The following is a 20,355-nucleotide window of genomic DNA, read 5'->3' on the forward strand; positions in this document are numbered from 1 at the left end:
AAAAGCCCTGCAAATGCAACTGATGGGATCACGAGATGGGTATTTAGGTTGAATTTGAGCTGGCAGAACTAGATGCCAGAAATCTCGCCCCATATTACCACAAGTGAGCTGAATATATACAAAGATGGAACTGCCGTTGTGTTACTGTACTGCGTCTTGAGTCTACTGTAACATTTCTGCCAAAGGTTTAGGTTACCATCAGACTATCGCATCTAAATTTAATGGTAAACCCTTATTAATTTCCCTTTCATATTCAAGTGTCTGATGCAGCAAAAACATTATTAATAAAGTCGGCAGGTTACCACTTAAAAAACTCCTACGATGCACAGGATGACTGAACAAAGGGTATTTTCCGATTAAAGAAAAAGAAAAGACTGAGATGGAAAGCATTTTCAAAATGGTGTTCCTTTAAAAAAAGGGGACTTCAGTTGGTTTTATAGAGCACTAGATTTATCCGCTCTGCCCCAAATTCAGCGAAGCGTTACTCTTCAGTTAACTCGGACAGGCTTAAATGAAAAATAAGGATACCCCTGAAGGCTACGTATGTTTCTAAATGAAGACATCACAACAGATTTCAAACCTGTATGAGATAGTTAACGTTTTTCCCTGTACAGGACCCAACCATATCCAGGAATCTAATCGGGTTTTACTGGACAACGCTTCCAGAAGTCAATGGTGTTTTTCCCAAGTTAGAGCCAGACCGTTGCATACAGGCACTATTAGCTTAGCTGTCAACACGCCGCCCCCTCAATCCTTTCAAACAAGAAACGGATGCGCTCGCTTTACGTGTGTGGAATCAGTTCCTTCGTCACTATAACCCTGAAATTTTCTGTGGGAGTGAAATAATTTTACAACTTTCTCTTGCGTATTTCCGCAAAGTCAATCCTTCCTCCATTTAGACTGCAACTTTAATCTTTGTGATTGCATTCTGGAAAAACACATAAGCACCGAGCTAAAGCACGTTAGTCCTGCCGACCTCTCTGCTTTCACTGGCGTGACTCTTGCGTTGGATCAGCAACCAACTATTCCGCATCTTTTCTTTCAGGCCAAAACAGTAGTTTATTAAGGTATTAGCTTCTTAGCAAGAGATACCGTTAGATACTCACTGTAGAAAGAGCCACACTGGTTGCAATGTTGTCGCTCTGCTGTAGGTTACAGCCCTTGCAGCAGATCGGCTGGGTAAGTTCTCCTACTTCAGCGCGGATCAGCTTAGCCTGACACAAATGGCAGCTTCTCCACTGAACGTCAAACCTAAAGCTAACTTGGCTTTACCACCCATAAATGCGGTGCCAAACTCCTGGCGAGGTCCTGAAGCGCCGGACGCCCAACAGTGGAGCGTGGCCAAAGGCACACGGGCTTGCCGTGCTCGGACACGCTCAAACTAAAGAGCGAGCAAGCGTACGGTTGGGGTTAAAAGCAACGACTTCTAATTCTGACTCAGCCAGAGGCTTTGGTAGGGGCCTGAATAATTCACTCGGCTATTTTCTTTTATTGTCTGACAGGGATATAGAGCAACAAGTAAGTTTTCTGCATCAATTGAAACACGGAGAACTTGCCGTACCTGCTGATTTTTCTTATATATAACGCACAGTCAACGTTTACTTCTTCTAGTGGACTCAATCCAAGGCATACAATATTTTTTTAGTTAGACATTAGCTTTATTATTTCAGAAGTGATACTTACTGGACTCATGTAAACTCCCTGGTGTACATCTCCAAACTGTCCTTCACCAATGCAGCGCCCCAGTTCAATTCTCTCCCTTTGAATTTCATAATCCCTGGCTGCAAGAATATAATGCGCTTAAAATATCAGATTTCTAACCAAGGGCAAAGAAATAATCCACAAGATACCAAACTCAAAGTCAGTCACTCAAATGTCTCACATATGAATAACTAAGATTAACATCTGCTGCACATCAACCTATACAGCAAATGCTGTATACACACAGTGGAATCCTCTTAACTAAATGTTCGAATCAAAGCAATGAAAAAGGAATTTTGAAATGCAATTTCCTAAATTGACTGCTATGCATTACTAATTTCAATGCAATGGATATAATTCAATCCTTCTTAATTACAGGTAATAAAAGGCAAAGAACCCAAATAGCGTAGGGCAATGCGGAATGTATGAAATACAGCCTGAGCACAGGTGCTTTTTTATACGTTTAAGAGAACTCCACTATGTGGTATTTTAGATCTCTGAACCATCAAATGAGCCAGGAGAATTTTTAAAGAGGTAACTGCAAGAAAAAAATACGGAAACAACACCATGGCAAATAAAGATGAAATGAAAGAGCAAAATTTTGAGTGCGTGACACTTCCATCAGCGTATCATTGAAATGAAATTGATATAACGTTATGTGACTGAGGCAATTTTATTAACTTTGTGGTTTAATAGAGTGGGGATATTACTGATAAAAACGGCTCAGTACTTCAGAAAAACATTTAATCAGTTGCAATTGAATTACTTTGTTTGCAATTTCTAGCTGACATGGAAAAATATTTCAGGAATAGCAGAAAAACATCTACAGCATGTTTTCACCTCTTCTTATATTATTCAGAGAAAAAAAATCATCATCAGCCAGCTTAGACTTCATGCCCAATTATTTTATGGCTTCATTAACACTACAAAATTCATGTCTTCTAGCTGGATAACCCAAGCAACAAATGCCTTTTTCATCTCTTGCTTTAGATACTGCATTTTCCTCTTTAAAATCCCCAAGCTAGCTGGTTTAACTATAAAGAAATAATGCTTATTAAATGAAAGTGAATAGTAAACCGAAAAATTCCACATCATTCCAAACTGCAAGCACACAGAGATGGGTAAAGGGTCTCCTGTTACCTTCATCTATTCCATAGCTTTCTGCAGTGCAATTAAGAGAAAAATCAAATGCTTACTTAGAGATAGCTTCTTCAAATTAACAACACAAGGACAAATATTTGTTAACATTTAAAAAACCCGAAGAAAGAACACATGGAAGCAATTTCAAGTTTACATTAACAGAAGTCGCGGGCCTGTTCTTGGGATCTTTACTGGCTCAGTCCTTTGAGAGCTCAACACTTGAATCCACTTCAATCCCGCCAAGCCCTTAATGAACTTCACTTCAACAGTCCATCTGGCGGGCTTTGAGTTGAAGGCGTACTTAAGTGTTCAGCATCATCCGGGGCTGAGCTCACAAGTAATTACTTACACGAGAACTTCAGTGTAAAGATTACAAAAACTACATACAGAGTGAATACATTAACAAATAAGGAAGCACATAACCTATCACAGTATTTGATCCTGCAATTATTTTAGTGGAGTCATGTAGTGGTTTACTGCACACAACATTCAAAATACATGTTTATTTTGGGAAAACATATATATTCTTGCTTTTCAAGTGTTTTCCAAAACGGCACACTATATTGTAAAGGCTGAAATGATTCTGAAACGTTCCTCCCCTGTAAGGGAGACTCTGCAAATCCTCAGGTACATTCATCATTCTGCAGCTGATCACGGTATCAGTTTATGACCATCCTGCCGCCCTCTCACCACAGCCAAACGTGACATTTCTGCAGCTCTGTGTACCGATTATCTATTTCTAGAGAAACCCTAGACTGCCAGAACCCAACCGTACTGGGCAGACACAAACTTTTAACATCACAACACTAGATTTGCTTTTTAACCTAATTAACCCTAACCTTCCAGTTTAGGATTATACTCTTAATTCCAACATGCCTGAAGACAAAATCCTCGTATTGGCTAGTGCATTATCTTTATTTGACTTCAAAGATGAAGACTTAGGAAAATTTTGCATTTTTATGTGCCTAGAGCCTTTCATCTTTACAAGATGACATGTGGTACAGATGACTTTCTTCTGCTAAGGACTTAGAGCTGCAAGTCTATCACAGAGCAGGGCTGAGATACAGCTACAGAGCAACATGTAGAAGCTAGAGACTTCCCAAATTACTTGCCCCTATCAAAGAAATCATATCTACTCTTTTTTTCTAAGCATGTTTTCATCATCATAATTAAAAATCCTGCATTTTGAGATAAAAAAGGGATTTTACTCTGAAGTCTTTGACAACAGCAAATCTCGTTGCAGAATTTGGTTGTCTTTGCTTCAAAAGCTGAACTTGAAAGACATTGAATGCATGCGTTTTCAGAACATCTTTCACAACAAATATTTTCTTTGAATGCATATTACTTAAGGCTGAAATGCAAGATTCAGTCCCTGCGAAACCTAAGAAGCTACCAGACAAAAGTTCTCAAGTTAGCTACCATACTTACTTAACTGGCATACTTACTTGATGGCATTGTATAAGTATCTTCTTCATCTATAATCTCCGCATAGTCATCTGTTTCTGTAAGGGAGGAATTAAAGAGTTTCGGGAAAAGCAGGTGAAACCAAATCTAATCTTTTTATCACTGTCTCCAATTTATCAGTACTGATATACCACAACCCCCAAGTTCACCACTGCTGGGAGGCATTTACAATAGCATGACTTAAACTTGCTCATGCATGAAGTATTTATGAAAGCGATGATGACTTCAGTGCCCATTCTACTATGTCACGCAGATGCATTTAACCAGGCATAAAAGGAGAATCCGTTTGAATGCTAAAAAACAGCAAGTTCTGTAACTGAAACCAACCCACCTCAACCGCTGACTTAAAAAGAAAATCTTTTAACAGCAAATTCCCGCCACAAAAAAAGAGAAAACAACATTGCTCACGGATAGAAACAGCTAATGTCAACAGGTTAAATTCCTTTACTCTCAATGAAGCGTGAATAAAGGTGTGCCAGTTGTGCTATGTCTAACAGGCAGAGCAGCCAGGAAAGATGTTCCAGGGCAGCATCTCCCTAGGGTCGGTGTGGCAAGGTGAATAATTTTCCATAGTTTCTCTTAGAGCATCGAGAGCCTCAAGGTCCCGCTCTTGCCCTACCCCCTCTTCTCCTCTCTTCATCTTAGTTTTCCCTGTTTAGGGGAAATTCACTCCAACAACTAGCCAGTTTTGTTATCAAGAATCAACACCTCACAGTTAGTTTTTGGAAAGCATTGGTTCTCAACGTTTTAAGAAAAACAACTCTTCTTCTTCCTTTAAGACTTGCTATTTTTACATCATCAGTTCTCAAAATAGTCTAAAAGGTGTCAAGTCATATCAGAAGACCCTCCTCTTGCTCTAAAGAGTTTCCAGTGTGAGTAGGTAATTCCCTAGCAATCAGATAAATTCTCATTCTGATTGACCAAACCAATCCACAACAGTGAGATGATTTTTCCCTGCAAGGCCGCTTTCTTTAAATGCCTATAAAGGTTTGCAAAAATTGAACAGTTTCAAGTTCGGTATGTGGTTTCCAGGGCTGGTTGCAGCTGAGCAAATCCGGGGCTGCCTCTGAAAGGCCAGATTCACTCCCCCTTTTTGCCACCTCTCCAGCACACATCTATTCCTACTCCTCCCTGGTATCATTTCCAGGGGCTGGGTGTCCGAATGGGGAGTGGGATAAAGCCATAGTGAGAACGGAAAAAAAGGTTGGGATGATCCCTTTCGATGGCAGCCCTCAGTCCAGCCAACTTCAGTCAACTCCGAAGCCCAAGCAAGGCTCCTAAATATTATAGAGGTTTATAAATAAGAGGCTTCATCTTCAAACAGAATGAATATTCAACAATTAGGGAACTACAGGTTGCCTGTAACCTTTGAAGTTCAACACACTTCAGTGATTAAATATAGATTTATGACCCTAAATTGGCACTATTAAAAACCAAAAAAATAAATAAAGCCATTTTTTCCCCAAACACCTGTGGGAATATATTGTATCTTGCAAGAACATAATCAGAAAATCCTCTGCCACTCAAGATTTTTGCCAGGCAATTTTTGCTAGGCCATTTAAGATTTTTGCTAGGCAAACAGAAAATAAATATCTATTTAGGACCTGGCAAAAGAGAGTCAGGCAATGAAAACTCAGTATATTATAAAGAAGCTGCACAAGTCTGAACAGGCAGGATACCCCAGTGGAAAGAAAGAAACATTTATCCTTTTTTTTGGGTACGTTTTTTCCTCCCTATACTATAGACTAACTTTTGGTGAGAGACAAGCCCCAGTTTGATCTAAAAAATAAGCACCCATCCGAAAGGCAACGTTAGTGTGACAGCAACATAACTGGGATAAATCATTCTGCTTTCTTGCCATATTGTAGTGAGATATTTCTGTTAGGTCAAGCACGATATACTTTTTATATATTTATATATTATACGTGTGTGTGTGTGTGTGTGTGTGTGTGTGTGTGTGTATCAGCTACATTTATAAGCTATTATTTGAGGCAGATACCAGAAAGTACTTTATACAGGCATGTAATGAATGAATGAATGAGATTATCAACAGCCTCAGGAAGAATTAAAGGAATCCGGGCACTAGAACTGGTTTTGTGCCGGTCATTAAAAAAAAAAAAAAATCAAAACATTTGTCACACTGCATTATAGAACAGTGCTTATAAAATGTGATAAATGGCTTGGCTTGTTCATCTTTCCGTTTTAATTAATGAAGCTCATTCATACTAAAAGCATTATCAGAGCACCGCAGCCCACTTTATGGGCTTTTGATACGTTGCCCAAAACTCAAGCTGGAAGGGTCTTCTGCTGGCCAGTCCAAATAAATTAAATGCATGCAATTAACTAAACAAATATTCCTTGTTATACATTTACTACTTTGGAGAGGGATCTAGGAATTATTTCTTCTGACTTCTTAACTAAATACACCTCCACTCTTCCTGGGAATGGGAGGCAAACTTAATCAAGGCGAAACCATGCTTAAAGGGTTCTGCACCCAAGACAGCAGCGACCTCCATCACCTGCCGACTTTACACCACGCTTGGAGAGTCCTACCCTAAGACGGGCTTCTACGAGAGGCTTTCCAGAAGCCAGGCAGAAAGAGAGCGCAAAGCAAAACTCAGCTGGGCAAGGCTCTCCGGGCTGCTTTACGAAGCAAGTTGTGCTGCAGCGCTCTCAAGAGGTGAAAAGCCCCAACAAAGCCGGGCTTTGGGCAGTCGTCCGTATCTGAACATCTGGGAAGAGCGAGATACAAACGGAGGGCTCTTTACTGCTTGCTTCTTCCTACATCTCAAAAACGGGCCTGAGCTTATTCACCTGCCAGCCCTAGACTGTTTTAGATGAAAACCAAAGAGGTCCCTTCTGGACAAACACACAGTGGTGGTGGTATACAGGTGAGGTAGCTAAGTAGTGCTTTATTATATCAGAGTGTGTTTAGCAGAGCATAGGAAAAACACACCCTGCTACACGGCATCTGTGACGGCCGATTCATGGTTTTTACCCCCTGTGACATTTCCCTTTTTATGTTTTTTTTTTTCCCCCCAGTGTTTATCAGGTTCTATACATTTACCAAAAAGTTAAGATTAGCATATGAAATAGGATTTCTGAATTTATGATGGGGAAAAGAAAACGCCCTTTGCGTTTTTAACATTTTAGAAAAGAAAGAAGATGGCGGTAGTATTAGCTTAACATGATTTGTATCTGAAGGGGAGAACGGAGAAGAGAATTTATATATCTCTTTACATTTTACTGAGAGGAAGGCCACGAGCCAGTATCTCTCTCTCTTTTCCTCTCCTTCCTTTTCATATCGTTTTCTGAGCCCTTTTAGTACCTCCAGCTTATGAGAAAGAAGATACATGCACCAGCAGCGGTAGCAGCTTGATTTTTTCCAACAGCAGGTGGCTTTCCTTTGGAAAAATGGCTAGAAATTGCTTTTTAAACAGAACCCAAAGCTTTATTTGCAGAGAAGAACAACTCAACATTTTCTAGGGGGGAAAAAAACCCCACCGGACTTGAAAAAAAACCCCATGAAAATCATCACCAGAGAAGTTAAAAGATTTTGTAACAACAGCTTCAAAGTTCTAAGGAAGAGCGTTACAAATCTTTTGCTAGAATCAGTACTTAGAGTAGCTTAAGCCTGCACAATATTTCATATATTTCATCTAAAGTAACCCGTTTCATATAGTTTCTTTTTTAGGCAGGAAACAACAAGGGGACAACAGAGCACTTTGGTGCTACTATGTCTTTGAAGTCAAGCATCACTGGGACGACTCATTTATCGGTTTGTTACCACGTCCAGTGAACTTGCTCATGGACAAAAGAAAAATCTGCGAGACGACCGTTTCAGTCCAAATGAACGGACACTCTGGAAAACCCACAAACCTCCTCCGCGCCACGCCAGAACTCTCACTGCAAACGCATGCAATACCGAATCGCTGCGTGTTTCAAATGCCTTTTTCCCCCCCTTTTTCTATTCCAGGTTAGCAGAAAGTGTTAGTTGCGTGGCCTGGGAAGCACAGTATTTCTTGGCTAATATCCAATGCAGGCTGCTTTTTAATACTAAAATTTGCATAAAACCGATCACTGAAATGTGCATTAAGCGGTACATGGATATAAGAGCTGCATATTGCATGTTAGTAACACACAGACTAGAAAACATATTACCGTCCCCACTAATTTCATCTGCAGATCCAGGTGGCATGCAAGGAGAGAGAAAAACAGAGGGGGAGAGAGAAGGGACAGAGAAGGGGGAGGGGAAAATATACTATTAAATTCATGAGTAATCCAAAAGTATTAAGACTGCAGTCATCTTATACACCTGACTCAAGAGAAACCAGAAAAGTAGTGGAATTTAAGACTTCTCACCTAAAACCCAAGGGACAGAGCTACGTTCTGAGAAGCTCGTATGACGAAACAAGTTAATGACTTTCAAACACAAAGTTACACAAAAATTAAATTTGGGAGTGGAACCAGTTATTCTAATGCATCGTTAAGAAATGCCAATTTGTGCTTTAATTCGATACTTCCACTACAAGACAGATCTCCTACAGCCAGATGAGTCAGTTCAACTCGGCCAGCAAAGCTTCGCACGGACACTCGTCATTTTTGAAAACCAAAGCCGGTGGTGACTCTTTCACGGGACACGTGCTCCTAAAGCTATCGCTAACACGCGAATAAGAAACAGAGTAATGTAAGTATTAATCATACAGAACATTTACAGTTATACAAAGCTGAAAGTTAAATGCGCGGTGAATGGAGCAACTCTACTGGGAATCTGTTCAAATGAGCACGGCAGTCTGCATTCACAGCAGCGGCCGTACGCCACACCAGTGCCCACACCGCAAGCTGATGCGCTTTAGACATTACTTATGAATAAAATGAAAATGCACACTAATATTGCAAAAATAACGCACCTCTTCCTCCAGTCTTCACCCCTAACAAAGCCAAACTGGTCCTCTCAGAGTGCTGAACCAGTAAGCAGCCGCAAGCATCACTGTATTCAATACTTAATTTAAAGTGATCTTAATCGATGCTTCTTGTTGCTTTTCGGTTTCATTCATGAGCATGCTGCACCAGGGGTCCAAGAATGAAGTCCAGATAATTAATTTTTAAAAAAAAAAAAACCAAACAGGGCATTTGGGGGCTGCATAGCTGTACACGTGGAATCACTGATGTGTTTGTCACTGCAGCACACGGCACGTGGAACAAAGTCCCCCCGTAAGAGTGGCAACCGGCAAGTTTGCGACACGGCACGAAAATCCAATCGAGTCGGAGGGGAGGGGTAGCGGAAACGTCAAGGAAATTATTCTTGGAACTCTGTATACCTGAACGCTAAGGTCGCAAACAAACGGTAACTGAGTTAGTATGTTCAGCTTTTGGGTTAATAAGGCAGCCTAGACAAAGAGCGGTGCAGTACCCGTAGGCGGCGGCTCATGGGAACAGAAGACGAAAGGGAGAAAGCGTCTAGCTTTCTTTACTTTATGCTGACAGTGATTGACTCCTTTACAAAGAGGCAAGAAAAGGAAAGAGAAAAAACAGAAACAAATTATTCGGAAGCAAAACAAAAAAGACCGCAGAGAACATCTACAACCAACGAATGAACACAGAAAGTAAAGGTTCACGTTACAACTCTGCAGACGCCAAACACATACAGGCAAGGTTTCGAAACGCTACAGCGCGTTAGGCGTTTTCCTGAAAATTCCTCTCCCCAGTAATCAACTACGCTTATCTCACTTTTAAAAAGTAAGAGCAGAATCTACTAAAAAGTCAACTTTTGCCCATCCTCTCTCCCTACATATCAGCCGTTCACGACGCAAAGAACAGCATCCTTCCAGAAGTTTACTCCCCTTCTCCAAGCTCCCCTCCTACCTTGTACCGAAATGCGGGGTAGGTAACTTCTGACTTAAGTGGCACCCGCCAGACTTGGACACAAAAGGATTGACTTGCTGGACTCGCTTACAAGAAGAACTTCCCACCGAAGCAGCATTTCCCACAGCACAGTTACGCAGAACAAGGCAAAGCCCTCACTTTCTCTGTCCCACCCAAAAACAGCACGGAAGTTATGATATGAAATAACTCCCTGCAGTTTTACGCCCTGTGTGGACCGGACTTGGAACAGATATTCCAACTCTCCAAGGACCTCCTGAAGAAAATTCTCCAAGGTAGTGTCCTCACAGACCCCTGTCCCGGTCACCTTCCTGCATGCGACTGGCTTTTCTCATCAGGAGAGAGATTCTGGGGAGGGGAGAACATAAAGAAACCACAACCAATTTCACAAGGTGAGAAAGCAGAGAAGGAACCAAAAAGACACCAAGAACCTGAAGACAGCTCCGCTGCTTCCATTATTTCTCTTGTTAATCTGGTTGCTTCTCTCTGCTTTATTCTTTTCCCCTCTTTACTCTATCTCAGGAAATGTGAGATGTGCTTTAAAAAGCCAACCAAGTAATAAACCCCACACCCTCTTGCTGGTACTCTCTCTCAGTCAAAAGTGGAAAAAGAGAAGTATGGTACCTTCTTTAAAAAAAAAAAAAAAAAAAAAAAGAAAACCTTGATACTTTTCGTGCACTCCAGAAACCTAGGAACCACCAAAGCAGATACATTCCTGCAAAAGCATTGTCTTGCAAACAGCTGGGCAATTTTTTAGTTGCCAGATTTTGCAGGACAAGGTGCAGAATTTTTTAAATCAAACGTGCTCGATCGCTGTCCAGTCTGGAGGCTGCAGGTTGAATTTTACACGTGCATATCACAAGGGCAATGCGCTACCGCGTGCAACTCACGCTTCGCTAAGTTGGTATCTTCAATCAAAACAACAAAGTACCATTTTAAAATCTGCTAGGGTGGCTGCAAACCAACGGAAATCACTCATCAACTGTGAAAATCGACATTTCATTCAAACTGACAGAACATTAATGAGATTCAACGTTATAAACCCAAGGAGGCTCGAGGAGTGGGCAAACTCTTATTCAGTAAGTTAGTATAACGCCAATATTTACGTGGCACGTGACATACTCCTGAAATGATGGGGACATATCTTCCTAACGGCACAAATTTCAGCACTGTCGTTCTAACGCAAGCCTGAGCTTCCTAACAAAGCTTTCGACAGAGTACAAAAATGAACAAATGCTCCTGCTTATTATTATAAGGGACTACTGCAAAGGTGTTCGTATTAGAATAAAGGAACGTAACACCCTGTTCTGAAAGAGCAGAAGAGGTCATAGAGTCCCTGGAAGCAGGGCAAGCTACGCCAGAAAGGGAAGAGATCCTCCAACTCTTGAGCCGTTTACCCAGGCTACAAAAATAATTTACCGTCAGATGAAATGCTGTTCTCTCTTACATCGACACATGGGTAACAAGCAGCTGACGACTGAAGCCTGACTAACCTCTCTCTCATGAAGTGCTCAGCAAATGCTCAAGGTGTTCATAATTCATCACGTACTGGACGTTCCTGGGAACTTAAGAAACTCAATCCAACTCGTCCCCTGCATTTAAAACTTTGCCCTGATGATCCCTTGTCCACAGCCAAGTTTTATGCAACTATTCTGCTAGATTAAACAAACAGAAGTACGCCTTTGTCTTAAAATTACACCTTCAAGTTTAGCTACCAAAAAAAAAAAAAACCTATTCCCATTCTATTTCAGTCCTATATTCCTCAGTTAAACAATTTGAGAAAAGCCTTCAAAAAATCTGTAGAAGGAATGAATCTACTTGCTTTCAAGCTTTTGAAATAAAATGATATTATGCAGTTAGAATATCTACCGGACGTATTTGTCAAGGCAAATATGCCTAGGCATAACAAATAAAAAGCCAAGCTAATAAGGCGTGTGGGGCATTTCTGTGGTCATACTACAGTCTCATCACTAGCAATGCAAAAGCGTTGGCTCAAATCAAAAGAAGGCATCCTAAGGGAGGAGGGTGGGAGCGAAAGCGCTCCTTAACCAGTGATCCACATCCACCAAACCAGGCAAAACTTCCCAGATACCTAACATCAAGTTAAGCACAAGAAATCAGCTTAGACGGTCACCACAGTCCAGTCTAGTCTTACTGTCCATGGAAAGAAGCAACAGTGGTTTAGGAAGGCTAAAATACAAGAAGGTAACACACCAGTCCATGCAACTGTGATGCGAATCTTAAGTGCTTTAACTTAGCCGCAGCAAGGATATTTTCAGCATATTATCTTCTTAATCAGCAGAACAGCTGCGTTAATTAAGAAAAAAGTAATCTTCAGGAACTTGGAGGCTAATGACTTGCTCCAAGTTATAAAAGTAATCTGTTAAAACTCGGGCTTGAACCTCTCCTACTCCTGTGACCATACAACAGACTTATAGCTGCACAGAGTCTTTACGGTCCTCTAGGTACTGAATAATTTGAAAGTACAACTACGTAATTTATGCCAACAGTGCTGGGAGTCTTTTCCTTTCAGAAACAGTAGCTTGTGGAGTACGGTCCTTTCAAATATAAATTGATCTCATGGACACACTCATGAGCCCTGGAGAAAAATTTCTCACCTCAAAAACTGTTTACTTACACTTTTCAGCACTATCTTTTTGAAGTGACTTGATAAAATAAGCATGTTCCCAAACCCACCCCACTTCGTCACTTTTCAACCTCAGGCAAAGGACACCTTTTCCCCCTCCTGATTTATCCAAAGGGAACTGGAGAATAGGAGTCCTACACAAGAAACCCTTTCAGAGCTGAGCACAGGGCAGACCTTCATTTTGAGTCCTGGAATCGCAAAATAGAGCACACATTGTGCTTTGTGTGCAGAAGTGGTTCAATAACATCTAATTTGTCTTTCCATCCTGGCTCACACCGTTGCCTGTGATTAGCCCTCATCATTCACGGAGACATTCAGACCCTTTTGTAGGCCGTCTCCTTCGTTACATTTTTAATCGTAATACTGAAATCGGCTAAAATACACTTTGTTTTTTTGTTCCATTTTGACAGTTGGCTCCTGCTACGCTTCATTTTTCTAAGTAAGCAACTGGAAATCTCTCAGAAATGTATTATTTTCACTTAAATCACGTCAAATCTCCTTTGAAAGAGGAACGGTCCTCCAACTTTCTTTAAATTTTTAAGCCAAATGACCTGAATGAAATGGCAATTACTTGAAGCTGAGGATCTGCTCCTAAGTAGCACCTCAGAGAAGAACCCTCATGCTGCTTCACCACCATAATCGGCAGTTCAGTCACGGGATGTGATTTAAGTGACTGTAACGATGCCGCTATAAATCGATGGTTCTACGGCAGAAAGTGGAACCTTGCTAAGCCACCAATCCTTCCCGGATGCTAAAATCCTTCAATTCCAATAAACTGGCTTTCTCCAAGAGAGTGGAGTTGTTCTATAAGGGGCATGTTACTGGATAGCCCCAAACCATGGGATGTACTTATCACTTCTTAGGGAGTCACTGTGAGCAAATGGACTTTCTGGTTTTCTTCTGCAGGCAGGCAACGGCACACCAGCGTTTCTAGAAACTTATGCCGTAACATTAGCTATGCACCTACAGCTACCCCTTCTGACTTTAATTTTAAAATGCTATTTGTGTTAGCTAGGGAACATGCCGACAAACTTATTTCTCTTTTTATGCTACCTGTTTCCTTATTACAGAGGTCTGGTGTGTGACCTCCTATTCAGATGGCTTAAACAGTTTGCCGTAACACGTGAAACAGTGACCACAGATTTAAACACCCTTCAATTTCCATCACTAAATAAGCACATGTTAAATCTGCAAAACCAACATGTACTACAAACCCAGCTCAGCTCCTTTGCCAGGCCTTAAAAAACCCCTCCAGGCCATGCCTTGCGCCAGTGCCCGCAGAAAGGTCCGTCTTCTTCCTTATTCATCTTTCTGCAGTCATGGTTTCTTCCCCACAGGGGCATTATTCTATCCACCAGTACCAGAAGAGCCAAATGTCAACTGGGATTGCTTGTTCAACACATTTCCACACCACAATGAATGGGCCCGAAGTGCCATATTCTCTAGCTCTGCATGTAACACAAGCTTCGGTAGAGCCAGGATTAGAAGAATTTATGGGCCACAGGACTCTTCAGTGCAAAGGAGGCAAAAAGGCTGCCCAAAGAATGCAAAAGTATGATATTTATTCTTCCTAGTCATATTTACAGAAGGGAGCGTGATGGCAGGCAGGAATCAAGGAATGTTATGTTAGAAGGAGTTTATGCAAAAAGGGAGCAGGCAAACTATGGCTTTATTGATTTCATTTTATGAAGAACTTACTATAATATGTGATTGACCGGGTAAATTATTATTTTTGGAAATACGTGCATCGGGAAATATGTGCACCACCTCACTAAGGCCAAGGTTTGCTATTTCAAAACAAACTGCTGGCCAAAGTAAGTTCCTGGAGACTAGAGCAGAGCGCTTTGATAAAGGCTCCAAGTAAAACAGCACGAAATCTAGTCAATAGAATTACAGTAAACTGGTATGTTACTTCTTGCAAATTAGATGTGCTTATCTTGATTTCAAGTATACAGCAAATAGTTGAGCCTTAGCGTTTCCCAAATGCACGCTCCTGCTAAGTACAAAGGATTCCTTTTTTTAACGTAAAGACGGACGTAGAGGGAGAAGGGGATAAAAGCTGGAACCATCTAACAAACAGTCAGAGCGCTAATCGCTTCTGGTGAGTCACAGTAACTTAAGCCAAAACATCAGATCTATACCAAAGAAATCTGAAATCCAGCTCAAATTTAATTGTGCTTTTTATTTATACTTTTGTATAAACACACACATACAAATATAACAAGTTTCGAGGGACAAACATTACTACTATGCTTAAAAACACTGGGGGAAAACGGGTAGGCATCTTATTAGCACATAATGAAAGATAATGCCTGTTGCAAGGAACATATAATGTAAACAGGCAGGAGAGACAAATAGCGCAAGGAGAAATGGAAAAAGAGGCAGGCAATAACGAGTATGCGGTCAAACAAGGTTCAGCGACACATAATCAGAAGAGAACTTTTCCTGGCTGCTGGGTCCAGGGATCCGATGCTTTGGACTTCTGGAAGCAGCTTCACCCTTCACTAGTTTGAAAAGGTCTTTACTGAAGGTTAGAGCAAAAAATGTTGGTTTTGAAAACCTAGTACCTTTTCATGCCTCAGAACATCAAAATACTTGGAAAGAACAAGTTTTCATTTCGCTAGGCCAGAACGTCAATAAATATTTCGGAAAGAAAGTCCAGAAATCTTTCATTAACAGGCTGATTAACAGGCAAACCTCTAAAACTTCAGACAAATACCTGAACTTCTAGACCAAACCATATTCCACACTGGCTTTCTGCTATTGCTGGTTCCAAATTTTGGCAGGGGGGAACTCGCTTGGAAACTTTCCTTTCAAACTAAGGGTATTACAACTACAAATACGTCCAACGGCTTAATTTTTCTGCCCAACGCCCGGCTCAGATTTTTGCTATTAAGCTTCAGCGCCGGGAGAAGTCGGAACAAAGAGCGGCAATCTCGCTGCAAACAAACAGCGGAGTGAATTTATGATTTACGCCCTTAAAGGCCTCAAGGACGTGACAGCTGCCAGTAAGTTATAAAGGCTCTTCTTATTTGACGCCCCTTGCTCCAAGTCATTTAAATGTCACCTGAGGAAAGCTCTTACTCTACAAACCGAGAGATCGCCACCCGCAGCTGGCTTTGCGCTGGACGCTCTCAGGTGTCCGGCTCTGCTGCCCTGTCCCTCTCGGGTTAACTGCACGTTACGCGCATCCGCTGCCTCCGTCGCCTGATACCGGTGTACCGGTTACAGGCGTCAGCAGGAGGGACGCTTCCTCGCGCCTACGTGAGAGAGAGGGACGTTTGCTGCCTCTTTTGCCTATGCCATTATGCGGCAGCTTGGTCCCTCGCAGCTTCCCCGACCTTCGCTCGAACAACCAGCTAACCCGCAGCGCTGCTGCTTTCGTCTCCGTTTCGGACGCTGTGTTCCAGGTCTGGTTCCCTGGCAAAGCTCTCACTTGCCAACCGTTCGTCTTTACGTGACACCCAAACCGCCAGGGCTATGCGGCGTTACGATTACCTTCATTACATCGACGACCAACTGCTGCTTCAAGGGGAAAGAGGCAAGGCTGCGCTCCGAGACACAACCCCAATTCAGCATAGAAAGGATCAGGCAATGACAAAGGATGGCTACATTTGCAAAGAGATGGCACTACAGGATCGTGAAGGGTCATAATAAAATACAGGATCCTTTATAACTTTTTCAATAACAGCAGCATAGCGGGTTTCCTAGAAAACCTGACGGGGTGAAAACTGTGGTGGCAAGGAAGTACGATCCCTTTTTTTCCTGAAGATAAACAGCTTGGTGTAAGCAGAGCAATTAGAAAGCGCTGCCTTCGTCATTTAAGGAACTTCCACTCTTTCTGACAGCTAAAATGACTCATGCAGGTAAACCAAGAGCGGATAGGCTTTCCCCGCGGGGCTACTCCTGTGTCCCCAAGCCGGCTTGCTAGGTCCCGAAGCAACACGAGCTGCCGTTCGACCCCGAGAGGTAACAGCACCTGCGGAAGCTCTGCAGCGGGATGAACGTTTGAACGCCACATCCTCTCCCTTATTTCCTCGCCCAAGGTCTGTCTGGCCTTGCTCTGCCAAGAGGTGAATCTTACCCGTCTTTAAAAAAGGGTAGGGGTGGGGAGAGGATCACAAAGACTAGGGAATTAAATACGCAGCGGTCCATCTTCTCTCCTCCTCGTGAGAAATATCCTAGTTTTGATCCTACGTGCCACTAATGTGACAGCGGGGTTGGAGGTCAGGAGTGGGCGCTCTTATTTTGGTCACAAAAACGGTTCCTGAAGCTTGTGGCCAAAAATCATATACATCTATAGGGTGAGAATCTCCTTTACAGGATCTAGAGAGGTATTCCTCCTAAGAAAGACACCGAGTCCCTCAGGAGGATTTGTTTTCAGACTCTGTAAAAGAAAAACGTTCACTCTCAAGTATCAAAACTCTAAAAGCGAAAAAGTACAGTAAGTCCAAACAGAAACCTTGGAAGCCCATAGGCTACAAAACCAACATATATTCCCTCACAGCCTCACCCTCCAACTAACTTCCGTGACTTTCAGTAGGAGAAACGTAATAGCACCTCAGTCTAAACAGCAACGACACAAACGCAGCGCTTAAGTCCCCTCTTTCAGAAAAGTGACGCTCGATACCGAACCGTCTCTGGTTTTCCCTCGTTACAGATCGCCGCGCGGCTCACGCAGCGTAAGACGCGCTCCCAAATATTCTACGTCACCACAAAACCCGCGCGGAAATATTTCCCACCAGCCTTGCCGCGAAGCTTTCCCGCACGGATCCGGCCGTTCTCGCAGGCACCGCTACGGAGGGGGACAGCGGCGGAAAGCGGCTCTTTAGGAACCGCGCCGCCAAGGCAGCCCGGCTCCGCTCCTGGGAAAAATCACTGCGAGGGAGCAAGAAAGGCGCTCTAACCGCCGGCGCTCGTGTGTCTAAACAGCCGTCAGCGAAAACTCACGGTTTTCTCCCCGCCGCCTTAAAAGATCCTTACCTGATACAGAGACGGTGTGCGACCGGACTCCTTGCTTCTCGTTGTTGGCCAGCCTGCAAAAGAGCGGTTGAAACGGCTGAATGCTGCGCGTTCCTTCCCCGGCGCGCGCGCTGGGCCGTTCCTCCTAGCGGGGCACCTACGGGCACTAGCAGGGCCGAGCCGTTTGCCGCAGTCGCGCGGTTTTGAGGGGGAGAAAACTTTATTTAAAAAAAAAAAACAACAAAAAAAACCACCCTTAAAAAAAACAACAAAATAAGGGACTCTACCGTTTCAAAGCCAGCTGGGGGAGTAAGAGCGGAGGGAACGTTTTACAAGGACTGGTTTACCGGGCGCATACAATCGTAACGGCAGAGTAAACTTAAAAAAGAACAATTAAAGGCGCTTTTTTTAAAATCTAGGCGTGCATGCCTAAACGCTATCCATGCAGGCAATTTTTTGCATCTGCTCTCTGTAGTAAATATGGGAGAGAAAAAGGATAGAGCTATACACCAAGTTTTGCGATATTTATATGTCATGCTCCCAGACGAATGAATTGAGCTGCTGTCTGCTGGATAACTTACCCTGTATAAAAACACATTTAAATCGAGTTATACGCCGAGTAAATGAAGGAGACCGATTAAAACTGGATTTGTTTTAGCTAGGGAGGCTCACTGGTAAAAGAAACGCTCTAATATGAAGTCTTTCAACAGTTTCTTTCCACATACAAGTACATCTATAACTTTAATGGTAAGAAAGCAAAAGAGCAGTGCACTTCCATGCTTTGACAAGCTTGAAACGTCATCTGCCAGAGGCAAAGCTCTCCAGACGCCGCATGATGTTGGCTAGTACTTTTACACGTCTGACAAAAGAGCATCCCTCTGCTGTCAGACTAACAGCACATATAATACCCGTATTTATTTAGACTCACACGTACAAATGTATTTTAGGCAAACTGCCCCAAAAGTGGGGAGCTTTCCCTTGAAATCTTATTTTATCCCAGAAAGCCTTATAAATGAAAAAAATACAACGCAAAATTCATGTAATTAGAAGCTTATTCTTTCTCAGCTGTATCCACGCAGGTAAAAACAAATTTATATTCATCTCGCACGTCAGTGAACGCCGAGTTTTCTGGTCCTACTGAGGGCCGCCTTGACTTTCACCTCCTGGCCCTCCCTACGTTTCAGCTCCTCTCCTTTTGCACCGCGTGCAAACCAGTCGGCTAGGGAGGACTGCAACAGGACCAGGGAAGGAAGAGCAACCGCTAGGACGGCGAGTGACCGTTTTCTTGCCCGTTCAGTGACAGAACAAGTCCCACACGCCACCCGATAATAAATATAAAGGTTCTAGACCATCCTGGAGGCAAGGAAAAAGCAGAATGAGGTGGCTGGGTCGAGGGAGGCACAGTTCCTGGGTCCCACAAGAAAAACGAACAGAGAAGCCCCTATAAACTGCTAAATTTCATTTGGGCTTCCACCTCTGATCCCCAACTAGACAATGACGATGTTGGTCAGGGTATCCCCTTGCGTAAGGTCCAAGGGGAACCATTTGATGAGACGAGGCTTTAAACCGGGTCAGAATGCGGCTATTAATAAAATAGCCAGATTACAAACAACACAAAAAAGCAGCTCGGGAAAAGGACAGAAGTCTAGTAAGCCACAAGGAGTGCCACTGCCCTTAGGAAAGACAGAGGAGAAACAACCAGTGCAACGTGCCAAACGAAACGGAGATTGCGACAGTAAGGCTAACAGTGCCGAGAATCAGCAGGGAGAATTCAGAGCTTGCTATCAGTGTATTATGGAACAGAGCCTCCAGCTACGTAAGGAGCGTGCTTAGTTCAAACAGGTTTACGTGAGAAATCTTTTATTATTTTCCTGGAAGTTTGAGATGGGAAAAAAAAAAAAAAGCAGAGACAGGGGTTTTAGCACAGCTTAGTTAAGACTTATTAGAAGCAGCCAGCAAGCGTCATCATACCTTGAATACAGTGTCACCATAAAAACAGCCAGAGAAAAATCAAATTCACTTGTCTGACATACATCAGCATTCTCTTCACATCCACAGTTGTTATTAGAGAACAATATTGCTACTGAGCTACCTTTTCAAAAAATGGGTTAAAATATTTCCTATGTTAAATACTATTATTCTTTATTGCAGTTGAAGCTAGAGATCCCAACTTAGATCGGTCCAATTATGCAAGTGCTGTTAAGAAAGCAGATGGGACAGATTTACGATAGAAGAAAAGAAGTATGTGCGCTATTTCACATAGGCAGAGAAAAGGGACAAAAAGGCAGAACAACGTTGTAGATGTACTCACAGAGGCTGAATCCACAATTCAAAAACCGTTTAGCATCACTCCTATAATTAAATTTTACTCATGGACTTAAAACAAATAGCCTGCATTCTGGTCCAGTCTTTAACCAAAACATCCTACTTTTGCTATTGTCAGTCCATACGTCATGCACTTTCTTTCTTCAGGTTTTATGTCTAGTATTTTTATAGCTGAATGCCTCTGTCAGTCATTTATGTCCCATGGTCTCTTCTGACTACCTGCTATTCTTCTA

At 42.4% G+C, this 20,355-nt stretch overlaps 1 protein-coding gene across 25 annotated transcripts in view; it reads right to left on the reverse strand.

Moving 5' to 3' along the window:
- The window catches only part of PTK2 (protein tyrosine kinase 2), a 212,586-nt gene that overhangs the window by 40,501 nt on the left and 151,730 nt on the right, over window positions 1-20,355 (reverse strand). For 11 of the 25 annotated variants that reach the window (XM_068933423.1, XM_068933418.1, XM_068933417.1 and 8 more), the window contains 3 exons: window positions 17,819-17,871; window positions 4,287-4,343; window positions 1,684-1,781 (listed from right to left, as the gene is read on the reverse strand). In XM_068933423.1, coding sequence (XP_068789524.1) covers window positions 1,684-1,781; window positions 4,287-4,343; window positions 17,819-17,871 — 208 coding nt within the window. Of the gene's footprint in view, window positions 1-1,683; window positions 1,782-2,841; window positions 2,863-4,286; window positions 4,344-8,466; window positions 8,485-17,818; window positions 17,872-20,355 lie in introns of all 25 variants that reach the window. The other 14 variants (XR_011139351.1, XM_068933412.1, XM_068933411.1 and 11 more) reach the window with 3 other exon arrangements.

This window comes from Struthio camelus, chromosome 2, assembly GCF_040807025.1.
Source record: "Struthio camelus isolate bStrCam1 chromosome 2, bStrCam1.hap1, whole genome shotgun sequence".
In the NCBI taxonomy this organism is placed as follows: domain Eukaryota; kingdom Metazoa; phylum Chordata; class Aves; order Struthioniformes; family Struthionidae; genus Struthio; species Struthio camelus.